The sequence below is a fragment of the Phoenix dactylifera genome, chromosome 12, assembly GCF_051530095.1.
Source record: "Phoenix dactylifera cultivar Ajwa chromosome 12, Ajwa_hap1_PhDact_Kaust_v1.1, whole genome shotgun sequence".
Lineage (NCBI taxonomy): Eukaryota > Viridiplantae > Streptophyta > Magnoliopsida > Arecales > Arecaceae > Phoenix > Phoenix dactylifera.
The window spans coordinates 19872778-19890564 of record NC_143201.1 but is presented as its reverse complement, the minus strand read 5'-3'; the positions used below and the strand labels follow the sequence as shown (position 1 = coordinate 19890564).

The following is a 17787-nucleotide window of genomic DNA, read 5'->3' as shown; positions in this document are numbered from 1 at the left end:
GAGAGAGAGATCATTGGTTAAATTAGTAACTCGTGGCCTATGGCTTGGATTTATGTTTTAAAGAAGGCTCTTGTTTGGTGGAATCAAACCCCAAAAAAACATACTCTGGAGTCTGTATTGCTATGTTATCCATTTTTTTTTTTGGTCCTTTTTAGGTTTTCGAGCCATCCCTTCACACAAATGGTGGGTTTGTTTGGTGGAGCTATTCCTACCGCTTTGCTCCAACCTCCGGACCTTTTTTGACCTAGTCACAAGCTATTTAGTATAAGCATTCACAATTTCTTCTCACTTAAGCCATCAGCTTCCATTCATGCTCATTTCCTACCCTTCTATTTAACATCTCATCTCTTGACTTGTACAAAGATAGCGAGATGTTTTTCCCCAATTGCCTCTTTTCTCATCTTCCCTTGTTTTGGAAGTTCAAATTAGTTGAACCATGCACAAAGTTTGTTGCGACTATTAACAACATGACCCACATTAAATTAATCACGCTCTCATCCAAAGCAAGGTGTCTCAAATCATAAGAGACTATGCCGATGAAATTTCATCTATCAACGATAAAATCAGTCACTATTATTATGCAAAGAATGCACCATGCGTTCAAACATTGATTTTATGCAGAGTTAGCAGCATCTCGAGGAGGATTTATGGTGGCCATTTTTAAATTCAGAGCGACCCAGGTATGGATAGAGGGGGACTCTATTAATACAATAGCTTGGATTAATGAAGCGTCTAAAATGTCCTTATTTTTCGCTCTTTATTGAAAGATATTATATAGATAAAAGCCGCGTTAACTACGTTTAAGGCTACCCATAGTTAACTATAAAGGAAATCGGGCAGCGAATTGGCTGGCTTGAAAAGAAAGAATGAGAGATGTCTGTTGACAAAAAAGCTCTACTATTCGAGAACAGTGGAATCTTCTATCTATGGCTGATACTTAAGAGTGAGAAATATCTGCTGAGAGGAAAGCTCTACCATTCGAGAACAATTGAATCTTCTACCTACGACTGATGCTTAAGGTGTGATCTTATGGTCGGTATTGAGTGTAATGGTGTATTATTGTTCTCCTTTTTGTATTTGGGCAACAGCCTCCTTTGTGACTACCAAAAACACATGTCATGCATTAGGGTTGGGTTGGAAGACCTGCTATCCAACCTGCCCTGGGACCTCCCTTCTGCAATGCTACAGTGGACCTGCCCAATGTTTGGTTTATTCAATGGTCCACGTATCCCAATCAATGGGCCCCAACCAGATGCCGTTCATGTCCCCATCTGTTTCACAAGTGAGTCAGGGTTGACTGGTCAATAGATTGGCCTTGTTCCCATCACAAGATGAGCTCCTACAGCAGCAGAAGACAGCAAGCAAACCGTAAACTGACGCGTATAACTTCAAAAAGAGCACCACCTGGGCCTACCTAAAGTTCATGTACGTGGAAGGTTTCAACCAGTTCGCAGCTCCGTTTGGTCGACGGAGAACAATGGCTGATAGTGGGCTCGTGACGCCTGAGGAAAGATGGAGTTTCTTAACACGAGAACTTGATGTTGTTTCCAGTCCCTGTCCGGGCTGCGTGACCTTGACTAGGCTATTTGATATCTCACCACTTGAAGCCTAACGGAGGTTTTAAGTGATATTCCCCCAATAATGTTATTGACCATCAAACAGAAATAATAGTTGATATTTTCCTTAACTAGTGTGTCTTCTCCTCCTTCTTCTTTTACTTGAAGAAAGATGTTAGCTTATAGCCACCGGAATTCGATGTCATGGAAGGAAATAATGGACCAGAGCAATAATTTATTGCATGACAATGCCATTTTTTGAAGAATAAAATCCTGTTCCTGAGATGATACGAGATTAAAAATTAAAATCATTATTTATTAACAGGATAACAGCTAATGACCACTTCAAGTTGGATACCATAAAGTATTGGGTCTGTGGAATTGTCACCATGCTAGTTTATCTTAGCCCTAAGTCTAGCCTACGAAACATTTTGGTCAAATGATACTAGAGGCCTTGATGCTTAAAGCTTGGAACCTTTTGCGTATGATATTAGCTCACCTGTTTCTAGATGCTTGTGAACTATCCTTATCTTATGCAGTCATTAGATTAGATCAGCTAAATTGCTGATTAACTCACTTAGATATTCTGTTTCCTTAACTATTGAAAAATAATATGTTAGCTGCACCCACACCCGTCGTATATGAGCTACCGATGTACCAAAAAAAAAAAAAAAGTTATGTTAGATTTCTTACGTATTCTTGTTAATGGTGAACACTTGGAATGGGCCAAGATAGGGGTTACATTAAGGGTGCTATTAGGTTTGGGTCGGATCTGGTCTAGACGTCGACTTATTGGGGTGTTGCGTCAAAATTTTGATCTATACCCTGGCCATTAAAGGATCAAGTAAGGCGCAAGTTTGGGTAATAAAAAAAAGATCAATTTCTCAGGTTAGATTCGAACGAATGCTAAGATCTATATCATACCTACTTTCCGATCAAGTTTAGATCATTGTGGATCGAATTCTGTACCCACTGAGTCCAAAAATTATATTTAAACAATTAATCAAACCAAAGCCATCTATATCAATTAAATATCCAGTTAAATCTATAAAATTTAAATCATGAATACAATTATTTGATAATTAACCATAGAATAATGATTGATTTAAAATTGAAAAGATATGCTTAATCTAAAGTCAAGTATAAGTATCCAAATATATTCTAACATGTAATTATTTTTTTCTTTTACCCCGCTAAGTTATAGAACAAAATTTCATATATCAAAGTTTAGAGATTGAAGTGCATATATATAAAATTAATATTATGTACAAATAAACCAGGTGGCTAGCTGGGATTGGGTCAGGTTGGGTCTCAAAACCTTAAATCGAGATCTTGCCTGAAATTTTCAGTAGGTTTGACTTTGGACCTATATCCAACCGAGCTCCAGAGAGGTTTACAAGTCGGAGTGACAGCACTATGCTCAATGGGTATACACCTAATCTATAGGTCCATGTCTTGTACCACCAACATACTTTCCTCCGTAGATTCAGGTATTGAGAGCATTAGCTCACATTATGTTCGATTAAGAGCCAGTTGACCTATGTGCTACATATCGTATAGTTCTCCTGTTGGAAGTCAATGACACCATGTCTATGGTGCAGGAATTTGAGGAGCCTAGAGTCAAGGATTATAGCACCTTGCAACTAAGGAAGCATAGGCCCTTTCTACATGAGGCATAACATAAGAGTAAAACTATGACCTAGATAATATTCATACATATCCATTTTCATATCTAAATCTATTCAGATGTGGATACAAATTTTAACATCCGACTAATATTTGTAGTCGTATCCATATCCACATTTATCAAACAAAAAGCAAATACAGATATGAATGTACAACTATCCAATTCATATTTGAATATCTACCTCTATTTGCAATACAATTTAAGTTCTATATAACTTTCATAGACTTTCAATTTAATAAGAGACAATATTAACTTATTTTCAATTTAATTTTGATTCTATAGATATCTTTGATTTGGTTTTCATAAAGTTTCAGTCCAATTTATATTCACGTTTATATCCACATTGACAATCTATATATGTATTTGTATTCTTTTAAAACAAATATGAATATATCAATATTTATATCCATATTCATCGACTAAATGTACATATATGGATTTCTGATGTCCAACCTGTATCAAATCAGATGTGCTTTTAACCTTATTCTAACATTAGTTATAAGAAAAAATTAACAAGTCTTTTACAAGAATATCCTGATTGTCTATATTTGTCCATTTTAGAAAGTAGAGTGCGTCACCTTTACCCGGTCGCCCGGTTGTACCACAACCCAGTGACTTTACCAGCTGCACTAGCTGGTGCCCGCTAATATTATCCATATTTAACATCTGCACAAGTACTTTTTGTTTCTTTTTTTAATTTAGAGTAGCAAAATTCGATGCCAATTTTTATTTTGATTTATCGAAAGTCTTTTCATAAAATGATTCAGAATACTGAAATAACGTGAGATAGGTAATATGCAGTCACTTTTATAGAGAGTAAGACGCTGAAAGATAAAAGGAGATTGAGTGAATTAGGCTTAAATTTTTACATAGAATTCCTAATTCATTTTTTTTTTCATGTTAGACTGAACTATATTGCAAGTCGGTTCAATTTAGCAACCTAGGCAACTACAGGAAAAGCCACCATTTATTTCAAAAACATATTCATGACTAGAGTCACAACATTCCCATTAAAACAGGAACCGATTATTTGAGAAGTAACTCGTAATTTGATACTTGTTTCTGTTGGTTATACCTGTAAAAGTGACCGCCATGCTCTCTGATCTTTTCTTCCATCACCAGGTTGTTCCACAGTAATAATGGAAATCACGAGGGCTTATTTTAAGGAAAGAGTGCAGTAACAGAGATATTACCTATTACCTCATCTGCAAGCATGTATCTCTAATTTTCTACATTGTGTCAATCACAAGCCATTGTGTTCAGAGTGACCGTCAGTCTTTTGAATATGGTTATAAACAGTTTTACATTATGCTCCAACATAATAGTTCTAAATCCAATGGTTCATATGAAGTTTTTGGTTAATATAATCTAATTTTGACAAAAGTCATGGCTTTAAATTTTTATACTCAAAGATGTAGGCAGGTTAAGTAGCAGTTCTATGGCTTTATTCCATGCTTCTGTTTATATGGCGAGACATAGGATTTGCTTCATCCAAATCTAAATTTTTATAGCTAGTTCTTTGGATCAAGTCCATAAATTTAATTTCTTAGATTGACTTGCACACTTCACAAAAAAAAAGGTTTGTCCATTAAGTAGCATTTGTGCATTATCATTAAGACATTGTAATTATATTATTGTTTTTAAATAAGACATAATATGTTTTATTGCATCAATGTCTAACTTCCAGGTCTGTCCAAAAGTTTGGACTAATATGTGCATTTGACATAACCTAGTAGCGCAAGTGGCATATGCCAATGAGAATACATTTGTCTAGTTACTTATCTGTCTGAGGAAAAACAGGATTTACTGCATCAGACCAAAATAAACAAAGAACAAATTTAGTCATCGAACTCAAACATGTCTAGTTTGTTACTGCAATTTTGTTGATGGAACTAAATTTTTTAAAAAAAAGAGCAACATGACAACATATCAGAAAGAAAAGGCTTGTTATTATTATAATAAAACATTGCAAAGATTTCCGAATAGTTAAAAAAAAAAATTTAAAAACCTTGAGGCAGAACATAAATAGAAATAGAACAGCTAAAATCCATCAAACAATGTAGTAAAAATACATCAAACATGTAGTAAAAATACATCAAACATGTAAATTTGGAAATGGGCATAGAATATGACACCTTAGCTGATCTAAAACGACCCAAAAGAAGGTTCAGAAACAACTTCAGCTTACCCAGACTAAATATGTATTTTAATATAAACTTGTCCTTAAATGATTCAGACATATAGTGTTTGTTTATTACCTAAAATACATATGAATCAATAGAGAAAAAGTTCTTAGTTACAACAATGCCTTCTTTGACCATCAACTATGTGTTGTAACCATCAGAACCTCAAATTTCACTATCTTTTTCAAAGAGAAACTACCGTCCCATACAACAATAATCTCCAAAGAGACATGATAGGTATACCTGCATTATTTTCTCGAAAAGATCATTTAAAGCCTGATTGGAATGGGTGATAATTAACATTCTCTGTGAAGGGCAATTATGATAAAGAACATTCAAAATTTGCACAGCTGTATCTGTCTTTCCTGTATCAGGTGGACCAACAACCATTGTCAACCCAGGCTGCATACCTGAAATAATTGCTCCAATCTGCAAAATAGATAGACACAATCACCATGAAGTGTTAAGTTGAAAGGTTAGGTTGACGCCCTGAGATGCAACCAGTATCTATCACTTTATATAATTTAAAAAGTAGGTTAAATAGACTAGGAGTGTAAATGAAAAATCAAGCAAGCTGTTCAGTTTGTTTCTGTTATCAAGTTGAGCTTGAACCAGCTCATGTAGTTTCGAGCCAAACTCAAGCTGCTCATGAACATCTTGTTTTTGAGAGATCAAGTGAGAGCCAAAGGACCCTCATGGCTTCCATACATATATATACATATACAGATAGATAGTTGAGCGAATTCCCACTCATATCTCAAGGCAAACACAAGTTAATCACAAACGGCTCATTTGTTTTACAGACCCATGTAGAGCTATTAAATGATCCAGTATAATAATCCAGTTATCTTATAATTCTGTAATTATAAATATATATCAAAAAATAAAATAAATCATATAGAAGATTGCCAATCCACACTTGTTTTGGTGAACATACGTAGGAAATGATTTTACATCATAGATGCTTGATAAGCAACAATTATATTGCTATACAATACTCTGTAACAACAGAACTTTAATAGATTAAGGTGGAGATGGTACATTGCTGCTATACTAGGCAGTGACCAGAAAACAACTGAAAATAAATGATACTCTTAAGTCTTAACCATATACTCAAAATAAACTATTTCTCCAAAACTAATCTAGTTATCACTACCAGTGAAAACGAAGAGAACAAAAAAGTACCTGCATTGGTGTAAATCTAACTGAATTTTGCTTTGGTTGATCTTGGGGATAAGTCCCACGATCGGCAGGAACATATGCCGCAACAAAAATCTTTTCCTTTTCAGAACCTTGGTTGGCCATATTTTCATCATTCAAGCCAGACATATTGCTAGACTCCTTATTGCCTGGAAGAGCATGATTGTTGCCCTTCATTGTTTTGAGAAGCTTAACCCGGAAGGGAGGACTAGGATTCGACTCCTCTGTACCATCTGGATTAACAAAGCAAAACCTAAACATGCTGAAAAAAGAAAAGGTTAGAAACACAAAATGCAACACAAATAGACATTATATATGCAATCTGAATAAGGAAAATTAAAATATAACAAGACTAACCAGAAAATCTGGAAAGCTGTCTCTCAAATGGTTTGCATCAAGAAATGTGTCTTTGAAATCCACCACTTCCAGGAGGTCAGGCATGTTTGTCCGCTGCACAGCAGAGGGGTTTCCATAACCCAAAAATATATTATGCAACCAATCAGGAACTATACATGATTCATTCATAAGGTGCTGTATGGACTCCAAAATTGCTTTAAAATCATTCTCTTTAGATTTTGTTCTCATTAAAAGAGGAATTAAATAACCTAGCATGCAGGCAAAATAACCACCTCAAAAAGATACAGTTTAGTGACATGGATAAACTCAAAAAGGAATGACTCTAATAGGGTAAACTTTTGCATCAGCCCAACATGACAAAACAGATCCCTCCTCCATTGCACATGCAAATAGAAAACACAGGAATCATCCATATATACCTCAGATTTTGTTTCAACTAATTCTCCTAGATCTTTCATTTCAGATTTTCCACTGAAAGCTTGAGATATGGTCCTCCAAGCTCTCTACTTGTCATCATATGACAACCAACCATTATCCAGACTTTTGATTCTTCATAATGCTATTCTTAGAGAATAACTAAGAAGAAGTAGATAGTTGATGGTTTCTTCTTAAGCATGAAAAGGATTTCTTGTTTGTATGTCTTATCTCCCAAAGCAATATGATCATTAAAGATGATTGTTTTCTCTCATAATTTTTGACACAATATCCTGAAACTTCAAAATCTGTTGGATTCTAGACTACACTGTTAAAACCACAGTCCAAAATTGAAGGACAAAAAAGCTATAGAAGGGTCCAAAAGTAAAAGATTCCTGCACCTCCCATCTCCAAAACAATTTTATTCTTCCTATAAGATTCACCAGAATAAAACGAATAACCATGTCTTCACCTTTGCCAATTTGGTGGTTTACTGAAATAAGAATAACAAACCCTAAGGCCCAAATCCTTTTCCTTGCATCAAAAAACAAGGCCTAACCCCGTTTTCTCACACCAGAAAGCAAGCTATGGCCTCTTGACAATTAGCAACAGCACTAGTAGAAAAAAAAATCAAAAAGCAATCACTCAACAACAGGGTTGCCAATTTCCAAGGCCGCCAAACAGCTATAGAAGTAAACCATCTATGGCATTTAAATGGATTTCAAACAGCTGGAGCACTTGTCTAAATGTTTGGAAAGTAAATTTCCTTTACCTCTTTTTTTCTCATCTTATTCATGTCTTCACTTTTGAGGTATATCTAGAGAAGACTTTTTTTTTCCTTCCTCCTCTTAAATAATTAGAATCTTCTTGTTCTTATTTCCCTAACTCTTTATTGAAGCTATCTACATATACATTTCATGTATATAACTCAAACCTCATCTTTGTGGGATCCCAATATTGAGCAAAAACTAACTTAAAATGCTTTGAACAAATTGTAAATGATTAAATGGATGATCAAAGGCGAGGCTTCAACTTTTGAGCAGAACAGAACAATTTCATCCAAGACTGTACCAAAGCTAATTGGCCAAATTTCCAGTTTTGGGTAGTTTCTGCAATTTAGGTCGGTTTTGGTGGTGCCGATCAAAATTGATTGAAATTAGTCATAAAAAATTGAGTATTTTTTGGTGTTTATAATTGTATAGGATAATAACTTTAATTATTTAAATAATAGGCTCTACAATATCAACTTTCAATGTTTTTGTTTTTTTTCTTTGGTTAAAAAAGGAGATAGATAATAAGATAACTCTATAGTATCTTTTTTTTTTTTGAAAAACTAAAATTCAATATGTTCAGAAGAATAATTATCATTATACCAAATTTAACTGATATGAAACAGTTACTTCAGACTAAATTGTCAAAATTACACATATAAAGAAACTATATAGCACAAAATACTCTAAGATGTACAATACCTTTTATTGGCATCCTTTATTCCTTTTACTTTCTTTTTATTCTTCAACTTTTTTATTCTTTTTTACCATAACTCCAAAACTTTGAGCGGAACTTCAAATACTGTTGGAATTGCCAAAACCGAAACTCCAAAAACTTGGCTAAAACCAAAACCAAAACCAAGTTTTCAAACCTTGATCAAAGGTAAAGTGTTCTATGCATGTTTACCTAGAGCACTTGAATGATAGAGATGGTTGGTCGCACAGCTATGGGCATTAAACTTATGCATGGCTAGAAAAACTTTTCCCTGCAATATTATGCATCACTTCAAAACTTTAGTCCTATCCTATCACCTTTATCACATGTCCCTCTATGTATTTGCTACAATTTGATCTTGATACGATATTCTAGCACTTCTGAGTTCTACAATGGTACAAGAAAAGCCTAAGATTGATCTCAATTCCACCTTCCTATTTCACTATTTTTGTGTTAGTTCCTTTTTTCTTCATAAAACAAGTACAGATACGATTTAAGGGCATATCCCTACGTTTCCCTTTTTTGCCCATCTGTTGTACAATCACATGAATTCAATATTGTACCATGTTGTCTCTTAGGGCCAACAAACATGTTTCATTTGGAGCCATAATGAGTGTAGAGCAAGTAATCACAGATATTGCAAAAAGCTTCCCCTTTCAAGTGAAAGTTTTTGAAGACATTATAGTGTTCACCTTATGCAACAAATTCAATGAGTGCCACCCAATAGAGAGCTGATTGTTATGCATGTGTGGATCGTCATCACTACATTAGATCATTACCCTTTAAAATGGTTTTAAAATGACAGTTAACTGTGTACAAGTGCCATTTATCTTTGATAAATTTGATGATAGAAAAAGAACACCTACATTGATATAGAAAAATAAATGTTCAATCTATAAACAAAAAGCAAGGAGACGCATGTTGCTTCTCATATTGGGGATGATATCCAGTTAGCAGAATGGAACCATGAAGATGACCAACTTTAACTTTGTTATGGGACAATTTATAGCTAAAAACACAGCTTTAATGTCTCCTTAAGGCATCATAGAAGAAACAGACATCATTGGGAAAGTGTCGCCTAATGTACGACCAGACTGTCTGCATCAAGGTCTAGTATACTTTTCATTCAAAAAGGGAGAAACAACTCTCTTATTGCATTGCACTCACAAGTTAGTACAAGGATTTGAGTGCTCGTCAACCCTTCACCAATGATGTATAAGTTTAGAAGCATATAGAAACCTCATGACTGCAAAAGTAATTGCTTTTAGTCAATCATCATATGAAGAATAGGTTCCTATCCTAAATAATATGGGATCACCTTCTTCCTTTGATTGATCACAGTTTCATAATTAGACCAGGGCAGGGAGACCTAATGGATGAGCCAATGTGGTGAAAGAGGAGACAATGTATCTAAGAATTATACATTCTAACTTTTCATATGATGCAGACCATTAGCTTATTCTTGCTAAGCTGTAGAATGTCACCCTCGATGTTCTAATATGCATCCATCGAGATTTATCTCGTATTGATCATCATTTACAAGCTCAAGGCACACAAGATGCAGACATGACATGTTCGCTGATAAGGCATCAACCACCAATCGTAGTCAAGAATATTAGGATGTTAAACTCATGACATAGAATATATGGTTATGAGCACTTTGTGTTGAGATGAATATAATAAAAACTTTAGCAAAAGGTACATCGTCATAGGCTCATAGCTATTCTGTTATTCACAACTTATGATTACATATGCCACAAGGGAGAAAATCACATTAAAGTAGACTATCATTTTTATTGAGGGAAAGTGAAAAGTAAACAAGTAATAGTATTCCATTTATCAGGATAGATCGTCAGGCTGCTAACTTATCCACAAAGGCCATTGAGAAGCACAAAATGCTAAATGGAAGCACTGTTGCAATAATATCTCTAAAGCATTATTACACTTCTCCTTCCGACCTTCCAGCACCGGGCAGGAAAGAGAGCATTGGGAGCTGAGAGGCACATCTTAGTTATGCTTTCCCTCAAATTGACCACCTTATCTTTTAGCAAGAACTAGTTTCTGCAGTCTATTCTCTCCCATACTCTCTCTCTTTCTCCCCTTCACTTTCTTGTAATGATCTCCCCATCTCTTTGTTTTCTCATTTCCTTTTCATTATCTTTATCCATTTAAGGGTCTGCAGGCAAGTTGCACATGGACCTTAAATATATGCCCCTTAAAGGATGATGAGGTTTATTGTCAGTCTCACACTTTAATACTCTATGGTCTTGAATCTCAATAGGTAGCCATATAGTGGCACGAGTTGCAGCATTAAACAATGCAACATCAAATAATTAAAGTCAATGATCTACACAGGTTTAGGTTATTCTACTTGGACTTGGAATGGATCAATGTCTTAAAGATAGTGGTGAACGACGGGAGACCACAGGGCTGCCTAATGACTAGGTGTTACGTGGGTACCTAGGTAAGCGTCCAAAGATCAAGCTTCCCAAAAATAATAAACTAAAAACAAACAAAAAATATACAGAGAAAACTAAAAATATAATTACAATCTAATAGATAAAACATAACTTATCAGATAAGATGTAATAGGTCAATGAAAACTACAAACTTGCCAACACCCAATAGTAATTTGAAATTCAACCCTACTTTCCATGCTCGAAGCCTTGAACATGATAAAAAAAATGTTAAGGTGGACATCTGGGCAACCCCCACTTGTTTAGGAAGCCAAGGATGCCATCTTTTAAAACTTTTGAATTAATCAACTCTCACCTTGATTCATAGGGTTTAAGTATCATATGCCACCTTGTGCTGCTCAAGGACTGGCACAACAAGCGTCATGATTGTAAATAGTGGGGAGGATAGTAGGGAAGAACGCAAGCTCAGATGTGGAGAAAAGAAATTCAATTACTCCAAAGGTCTGAAAGATTCTGTCTTAACAAGTGCGAGGGCATCTCCTCTTATAGACCGGGTTACAAAAGTGGATTCCAATTCATTTTGGAGTCCGAAAGTTAGTCTGTCGCTTATGGCCGATTGATAAATCAATGATTCGACTTAAAGAAAGAAAAGAAAGGACCGAAAAGACTTAAAGTAAAATAAAGCAAGGCATCTTGCTTTTTACAAAGTAGCTTTTCGAAAAGCATCTTCCTCTTTCTCTGGTTGGGAGCGATTCCTTCCGCCTAAAGAAAATGTGAGGTTGACTTGATATGACTAAAGCTTCTTTTACAAAAGTAGCTTTTTCAAAAAGTAAATTCTTTTTGCTTGCTGGAGAAGATATTGCTTCATCCGCATTGATGTGCTAGCAAAGCTGATTTGGCATTAAGCAGCTTTAATAAAGATGATTCTCTTTGTTGGCTGGAGGAGATATCTTCCGCCGAAAGCTATGTGCTGATGTAGACACAAGCATGGCCAAATGTTTGGACCACATGAAACAGCAATTCTACTCCACATTTGAAGCAGAGCCAAATAGGACAATGTCCATGAAGTCTACATCAGCACATAGCTTTCTGCAGAAGATATCTCCTCCATTCAACAAAGAGAATCGTCTTTATTAAAGCTGCTTAATGCCAAATCAGCTTTGCCAGCACATCATGCAGTACATCAATGCGGATGAAGCAATATCTTCTCCAGCAAGCAAAAAGAATCTACTTTTTGAAAAAGCTACTTTTGTAAAAGAAGCTTTAGTCATATCAAGTCAACCTCACCTTTTCTTCAGGCGGAAGGAATCGCTCCTGACCAGAGAAAGAGGAAGATGCTTTTCGAAAGGCTACTTTGTAAAAAGCAAGATGCCTTACTTTATTTTGCTTTGAGTCTTTTCGGTCCTTCATTTTCTTTCTTTAAGTCGAGTCATTGCTTTATCTGTCGGCCATAAGCGATAAACTAACTTTCGGACTCCAAAATGAATTGGAATCCACCTTTGTAATCCGTTCTATAAGAGGAGATGCCCTCGCACTTGCAAAAGCAGAACTTTTCAGACCTTTGGAGTAATTGAATTTCTTTTCTCCATATTTGAGCTTGAGTTCTTCTCCTTTCCGCTTCCTCCCCCTTCCGCTTCCTCGATTAAGCCATGCCACTCACGTGTCAAAAACCCATTTCCGCAAATAGTGTTAATATCAGTTGTGTTGGTTAGCATGAACCAACATAAATGATACAAGAGCACAGGCCAATGTACCATGTCTGTCTTGAAATGGTACGATATGGACTGGTATGTCAAAATGCCTTAAACCTTGCTAATTGTACTAATTTGAGTAGAGTGTATCATAAACATATAGGTTTTACAAGAAAGAGATTTAAAAAAAACAAAAAAACTGAAATGTTGTGTATACCGTACATTCTCCCGGAACTTGAAAATCAATAGAGTTAATAGAAAACCTAATTGTGCCAATATTTTCTTCTTTTAAGGCTCGTAACTTCTAAATAAACAGCCTATACCTTCTCATTAACCATGAGGATCATCGACATGACATGCTAAAATGTAGCAGTCTCCGGATCGAAATTAGGCCACAGATAGTTCTCCAATTACTGGCTCACCTCCAGAATCATGACCCTCTGGAGGGGGACCATCTTCCGGCCCCCGGAGACCAAAAGCTCCGTCTCGTAGATCTCCCTCACCATCTCTGGATCGAACTTCCGGGCCGAGGCATCCGCCCCGGCGGTCTTCAGCCAGTTGGCCGCCGCGATCTTGGTGAGCCGGTCCCGCTGGATCTCAAGCAGGGTGATGGTGTTCGAGAGGTTCCCTCCCGGCCGCTGCTCCGGCGGGTTCTCCGGAAGCGTCTCCGCCGCCGGCCACTGGCCGGGCTCGACGGAAGAAGTCGTAGGTCCCGGTGCCGTAGACCTTCGGCATGGCGGCCGGATCCGGGAGTGAATCGATTCAAGGGGCGGAGAGGGTTTTGGGAGGGTCTGATTGGAGGAAGAGAAGGGTGGGTGAGGGTTTTATAAGGGTTTCACGGCCGGGAGTAGGGTGCGGGATAACCGCCGATAAACCCTTGCGCGACGAAGGTGGAAAGGGCGCCGCCCGGGAAACCGCCTTTCCTCATCTGCTGCAACTTGAGGAAGCGTGGTAACGGGTCAACTACTATTGGGGATCCGAATCCGCGAAAAGGTAAATCTGTAAGTTTTAATAGAACCGAACCCATGTAGGAGTGGAGACTCTCCACTTTCAGTGGTATCAGAGCAAAGGTCCAAGAGTTGTGACCGATCTTCGGAAACTCTCATGTGTGATCATGTGGCGAAGCGTGACTCTCCGTCCGGAGGCGTAGAGATGCGTGCTCTGATAGGTATATATGGGTGTCACCTTATTTTTAATAGAACCGAACCCATGTAGGAGTGGAGACTCCCCTTTCAGTGTTATGGAATTTTTATACTTATGTAATATAAGGGGTGATACGTAAAAGTGCTTGTGTTTAGTCAATTAGTCTGAACCAGTCTCGGCAACCGAAAGCCGGAACTAGCTCAGACCGAACGCAACTCCTCCTCTAGTTTTTGTATATCGCGTCCAAGACTTTATTGAAATTGTATATAGCACCTCTTGTTTTTTCTATTTATAAATTGACGCAGATGATGTTAATTTAATTTGCAAACAAACCCGTCTCTTCAATTAACAATGGACCCGGGTTAAAATAATTATAGATGGCAAATGATGATCTGTGCCCCTGGCTACCTTCAAACCAAGAAACCTATCTCGGCGGGCAAATGACCCATAAAATATTTTCATCATTGGCATCAGCACCTTCAACCTCACCATGATGCGTGAGCTGCTTCTTCTTCTTCTTTTCTTTTTTTTTTTTTTTCTGCTGCCAAAATGGATATATCATATATATTAAGTACGAATACATCTAAAACAGTCAAAAAAAAAAAAAAAAAAGTTTCGTTATGCACTGAATAATCTCCTCTCCCCTAGCCACAAGATTTTTTCAGAGCAGTTAGCCACATAAAACACCATGCATGAGCTTCAACGGGCATGGCTAACCTCGAGCTTGGTTGGGCGGCCCGCTGGGACCTGGGTCTACACCCTTTTATTTGACATCAATCAATTACACCCTTCATTATTCAACCCACCACTGTAACTGAATTGCCTTCAAATAGAATATGAGTAACGTTTAGGAAGAGTGCAGCATATATGGACCAAAAGGTTGAGTCCCATCCGCTGCAATAAATTAAAAGTTGGAAAGGAAGAAGTACTATAGTGATTAGCGAGAGGGGTCAGTTGGGTAAAATAGTATGATATAGCAAACCCAAGTGCCGGTCCAAAACGGTTAGGCCGGTCCAGGCTAGTTTGCAGTGGGTTCGGATACCCCCGAAAACATTCGGTCTATGATACCTCGTTGACCGAGTCAAGCATTGCTTATTCTCCAATGATGGGCAACGCGGTAACCATGCGGCCTTGCATGCGTCCGCTTGTTTCTCCCCCTCTGCTCTCCAACTCCCTCCACTCGCCCGCCATGCAAACCCCTCCCCTTTTCTCTCTCCCCCTCGCCATTACCCCTCTTGCCCTCCCCCTCAACCCCCCCTCCCCGCCGTCCCGCCATGGCGGAGCGGGTCGCCGCCACGCCGCCGCGACCACCTCCACCTGGGCCCGAGCCGACCACCACCACCACCCCCACCGACACCACCGACGGCAGGCCCTGCCTCCCACCGGCTGCCCCGGCCAACCCGAATCCCCCGCCCCGCCCCACCGAGACCTACGTCGTCCAAGTCCCCAAGGAGCAAATCTACCGCGTGCCGCCTCCGGAGAATGCCAAGATCGTCGAGCAGTACCGCAACAACCACATCGACCGCCGCCAGCGGCGGCCCATCGTCCCGTGTCTTAAGTGGGCCATCGGCATCGCCCTCGTCCTTGGCATCCTCGCCGCCATCATCGCCATTATCTACCTCTTGGTCGTGCGACCTGCGGACCCCTCCTTCTCCGTCATCCGACTGGTGCTGAAGAATCCAAATCCTCGAGCCGGCTCCCTCATCCCGAAGCCCGAGTACGATCTCACGATGAGGGTCGAGAACCCGAGCTTGCGCATGGGGTACTCCTACGGGGCTGGCGGGAAGGCCATCCTTGCCCACCAGGGTGCAAACATCGCAGTGGGAAAGACGCAGGCCTTAGATCAAGGGTACGAGAACACAACCACCTTCCATCTTGTCCTCCAGGGATCGCACATTGTGCTACCAAAACAGATCCAAAGTAGTCTACAAGGGTCGAAGGACGTCATCCCCATGTCCTTGATGATTGAATTCTCGGTGGGGAAGACGATTGGCGGGATGGTTATGGGAAGCAAAAGCATGGATGTAGCGTGTGACATTGAGGTCAGTGGACTGGCGAAGGAGGCCCGTGTCGTGTCGCAGGAGTGCGAGACCAAGTTCACCTGACGAGGGTGGTAGTGGAAAGCTCGAACAGTGGAAGAAGATCTTCTCGATCTCCTTATGTCTTTTGTCTAATTCGTTCTTTTAAGTGCCGCTGCCGCTGCTGCTGCTTGTTCTTCCTCCTCCTCATAAATCTTTTAGGGCTGTACCAATTCAAAGAATTATGAGTTTGATAACAATGTACACGGGATAGAGATAATTGAATAAGTGGGTTACTCTCCGTCAACGATATCTACTATTGAAATAATAAACTCTTCAAACTATTCTGAGAAAGCTGCATAGCTTTCTTCTCTCTCTAAGGTAATATGGCTTCTTTATAGGAAGCTTTTGTATAGAGATCCTTAAAGCGATCGATGGCAAATTCGTGCAATATATTGTTGTAGACTTTAGTCACATGTTGATCCTCCAAACCTTGATGCTTTGTTAAATTTTGTTGCATAGGGTCGTAGGGTTAGAATAACTCATTAGTGGTTGTTCTGCAGCCTGTTCTTTCTCTAGTTTTCCTTTTTCTTAATTAGAATTGGCAAATCTTCTCTTCAGAGTTCGTTGTTAGCTAATCTCGCACAACTAATTGTCGTAGATCTTTGTCATCCTGACTGACTAATTACTATTTGGTAAAAATATAAGCCAAAATCAATCATAATGGATGCTTAATTCATGCTTGTTTGAACGTTCCACAATGCTCAGTATATTGATTCATCCACTTTTCAAGGATAGAATGCAGGTAGTTCTAACAATTTTAAAATAACAACTTTTTCCCCTAAAATAATAACAAAAGTGCACCTATACTTGATTTATTCTTTTGCAGCTGTAAACTTGATACATTTGCTTCATTAAAATTGACATTCTATTTGTTGGAAATCAAAAGGCCTGGATGACAAAGATGATGGTGAAGTTGACCATCTGATATCAGGCTATGCCTGCTGGGGATTGGAATGGGCCAAATTTTCAGGTACGAGCTTAATCCTCATGTTCTCTAGTTCCATCATGATCTATTTAGTAGTCTTTCTCATCCAGAGCCAACATTTAATATAGTTTAAGCCAACATTTATAGTACTCCAGAGCATAGGCCAAGGCCACTTGAAAGCCCATTAGGTTTACCCGTGTTATTTGTCAACCCAAATCCTTGGTCGCTTGACCTAATTGCTAAGGCATATTCAGGTGTATCTCAAAATTTGATAAGTTAGGTCTAACGGACTTTACACCTATGTCTAATCTCAGTTATGATTTGGATGCAGTTGAGCCAGAAAAGTCTTAATAAGTATGTTTGCATAAAAATTTGATTGTTATTTTTCTTGGAAGGAGCAAATCTAGCTCCTTATGGGCAAAGCCACATTTGATGGCTTACCAAGCTCTCTATCTCTCTCCCTTCGGTTTTCTTTGAGAAAAATGGTGGAAGTGTCACCAAACATTTTGTGGTCATGATGGAACATATATTTGGGAAAACACCTTGTAATTTGTCCGAGAAAAAGAAAGGATTAATTTCTTTGATCAACTCAACTACCATCTCTTAGAGCAAAATAATAAAAAATATTAAAAATTTTAAGAGCAGGTT

The 17787-nt window shown here is 38.3% G+C and overlaps 1 protein-coding gene and 1 long non-coding RNA gene across 2 annotated transcripts; one reads left to right on the top strand and one right to left on the bottom strand.

The window, feature by feature from the left end:
* Positions 1-1850: 1850 nt before the first annotated feature.
* On the bottom strand, positions 1851-13961 carry LOC103701747 (uncharacterized). The gene is made up of 4 exons (XR_603213.6): positions 13314-13961; positions 6984-7076; positions 6612-6888; positions 1851-5855 (listed from the first exon to the last, which is right to left on the bottom strand). It is a non-coding gene; the product is annotated as an uncharacterized LOC103701747 (long non-coding RNA).
* Positions 13962-15407: 1446 nt separating this feature from the next.
* LOC103701746 (NDR1/HIN1-like protein 13) lies at positions 15408-16238 on the top strand. The gene has a single exon (XM_008783907.4). The coding sequence runs from the start codon at positions 15408-15410 to the stop codon at positions 16236-16238; it is 831 nt and encodes a 276-aa protein (XP_008782129.3).
* The last annotated feature ends 1549 nt before the right edge of the window (positions 16239-17787 follow it).

What these genes read in the sequence shown, in the direction of transcription:
- LOC103701746 (XM_008783907.4), top strand. Translation starts at nt 15,408, where the DNA reads ATGGCGGAGCGGGTCGCCGCCACGCCGCCGCGACCACCTCCACCTGGG.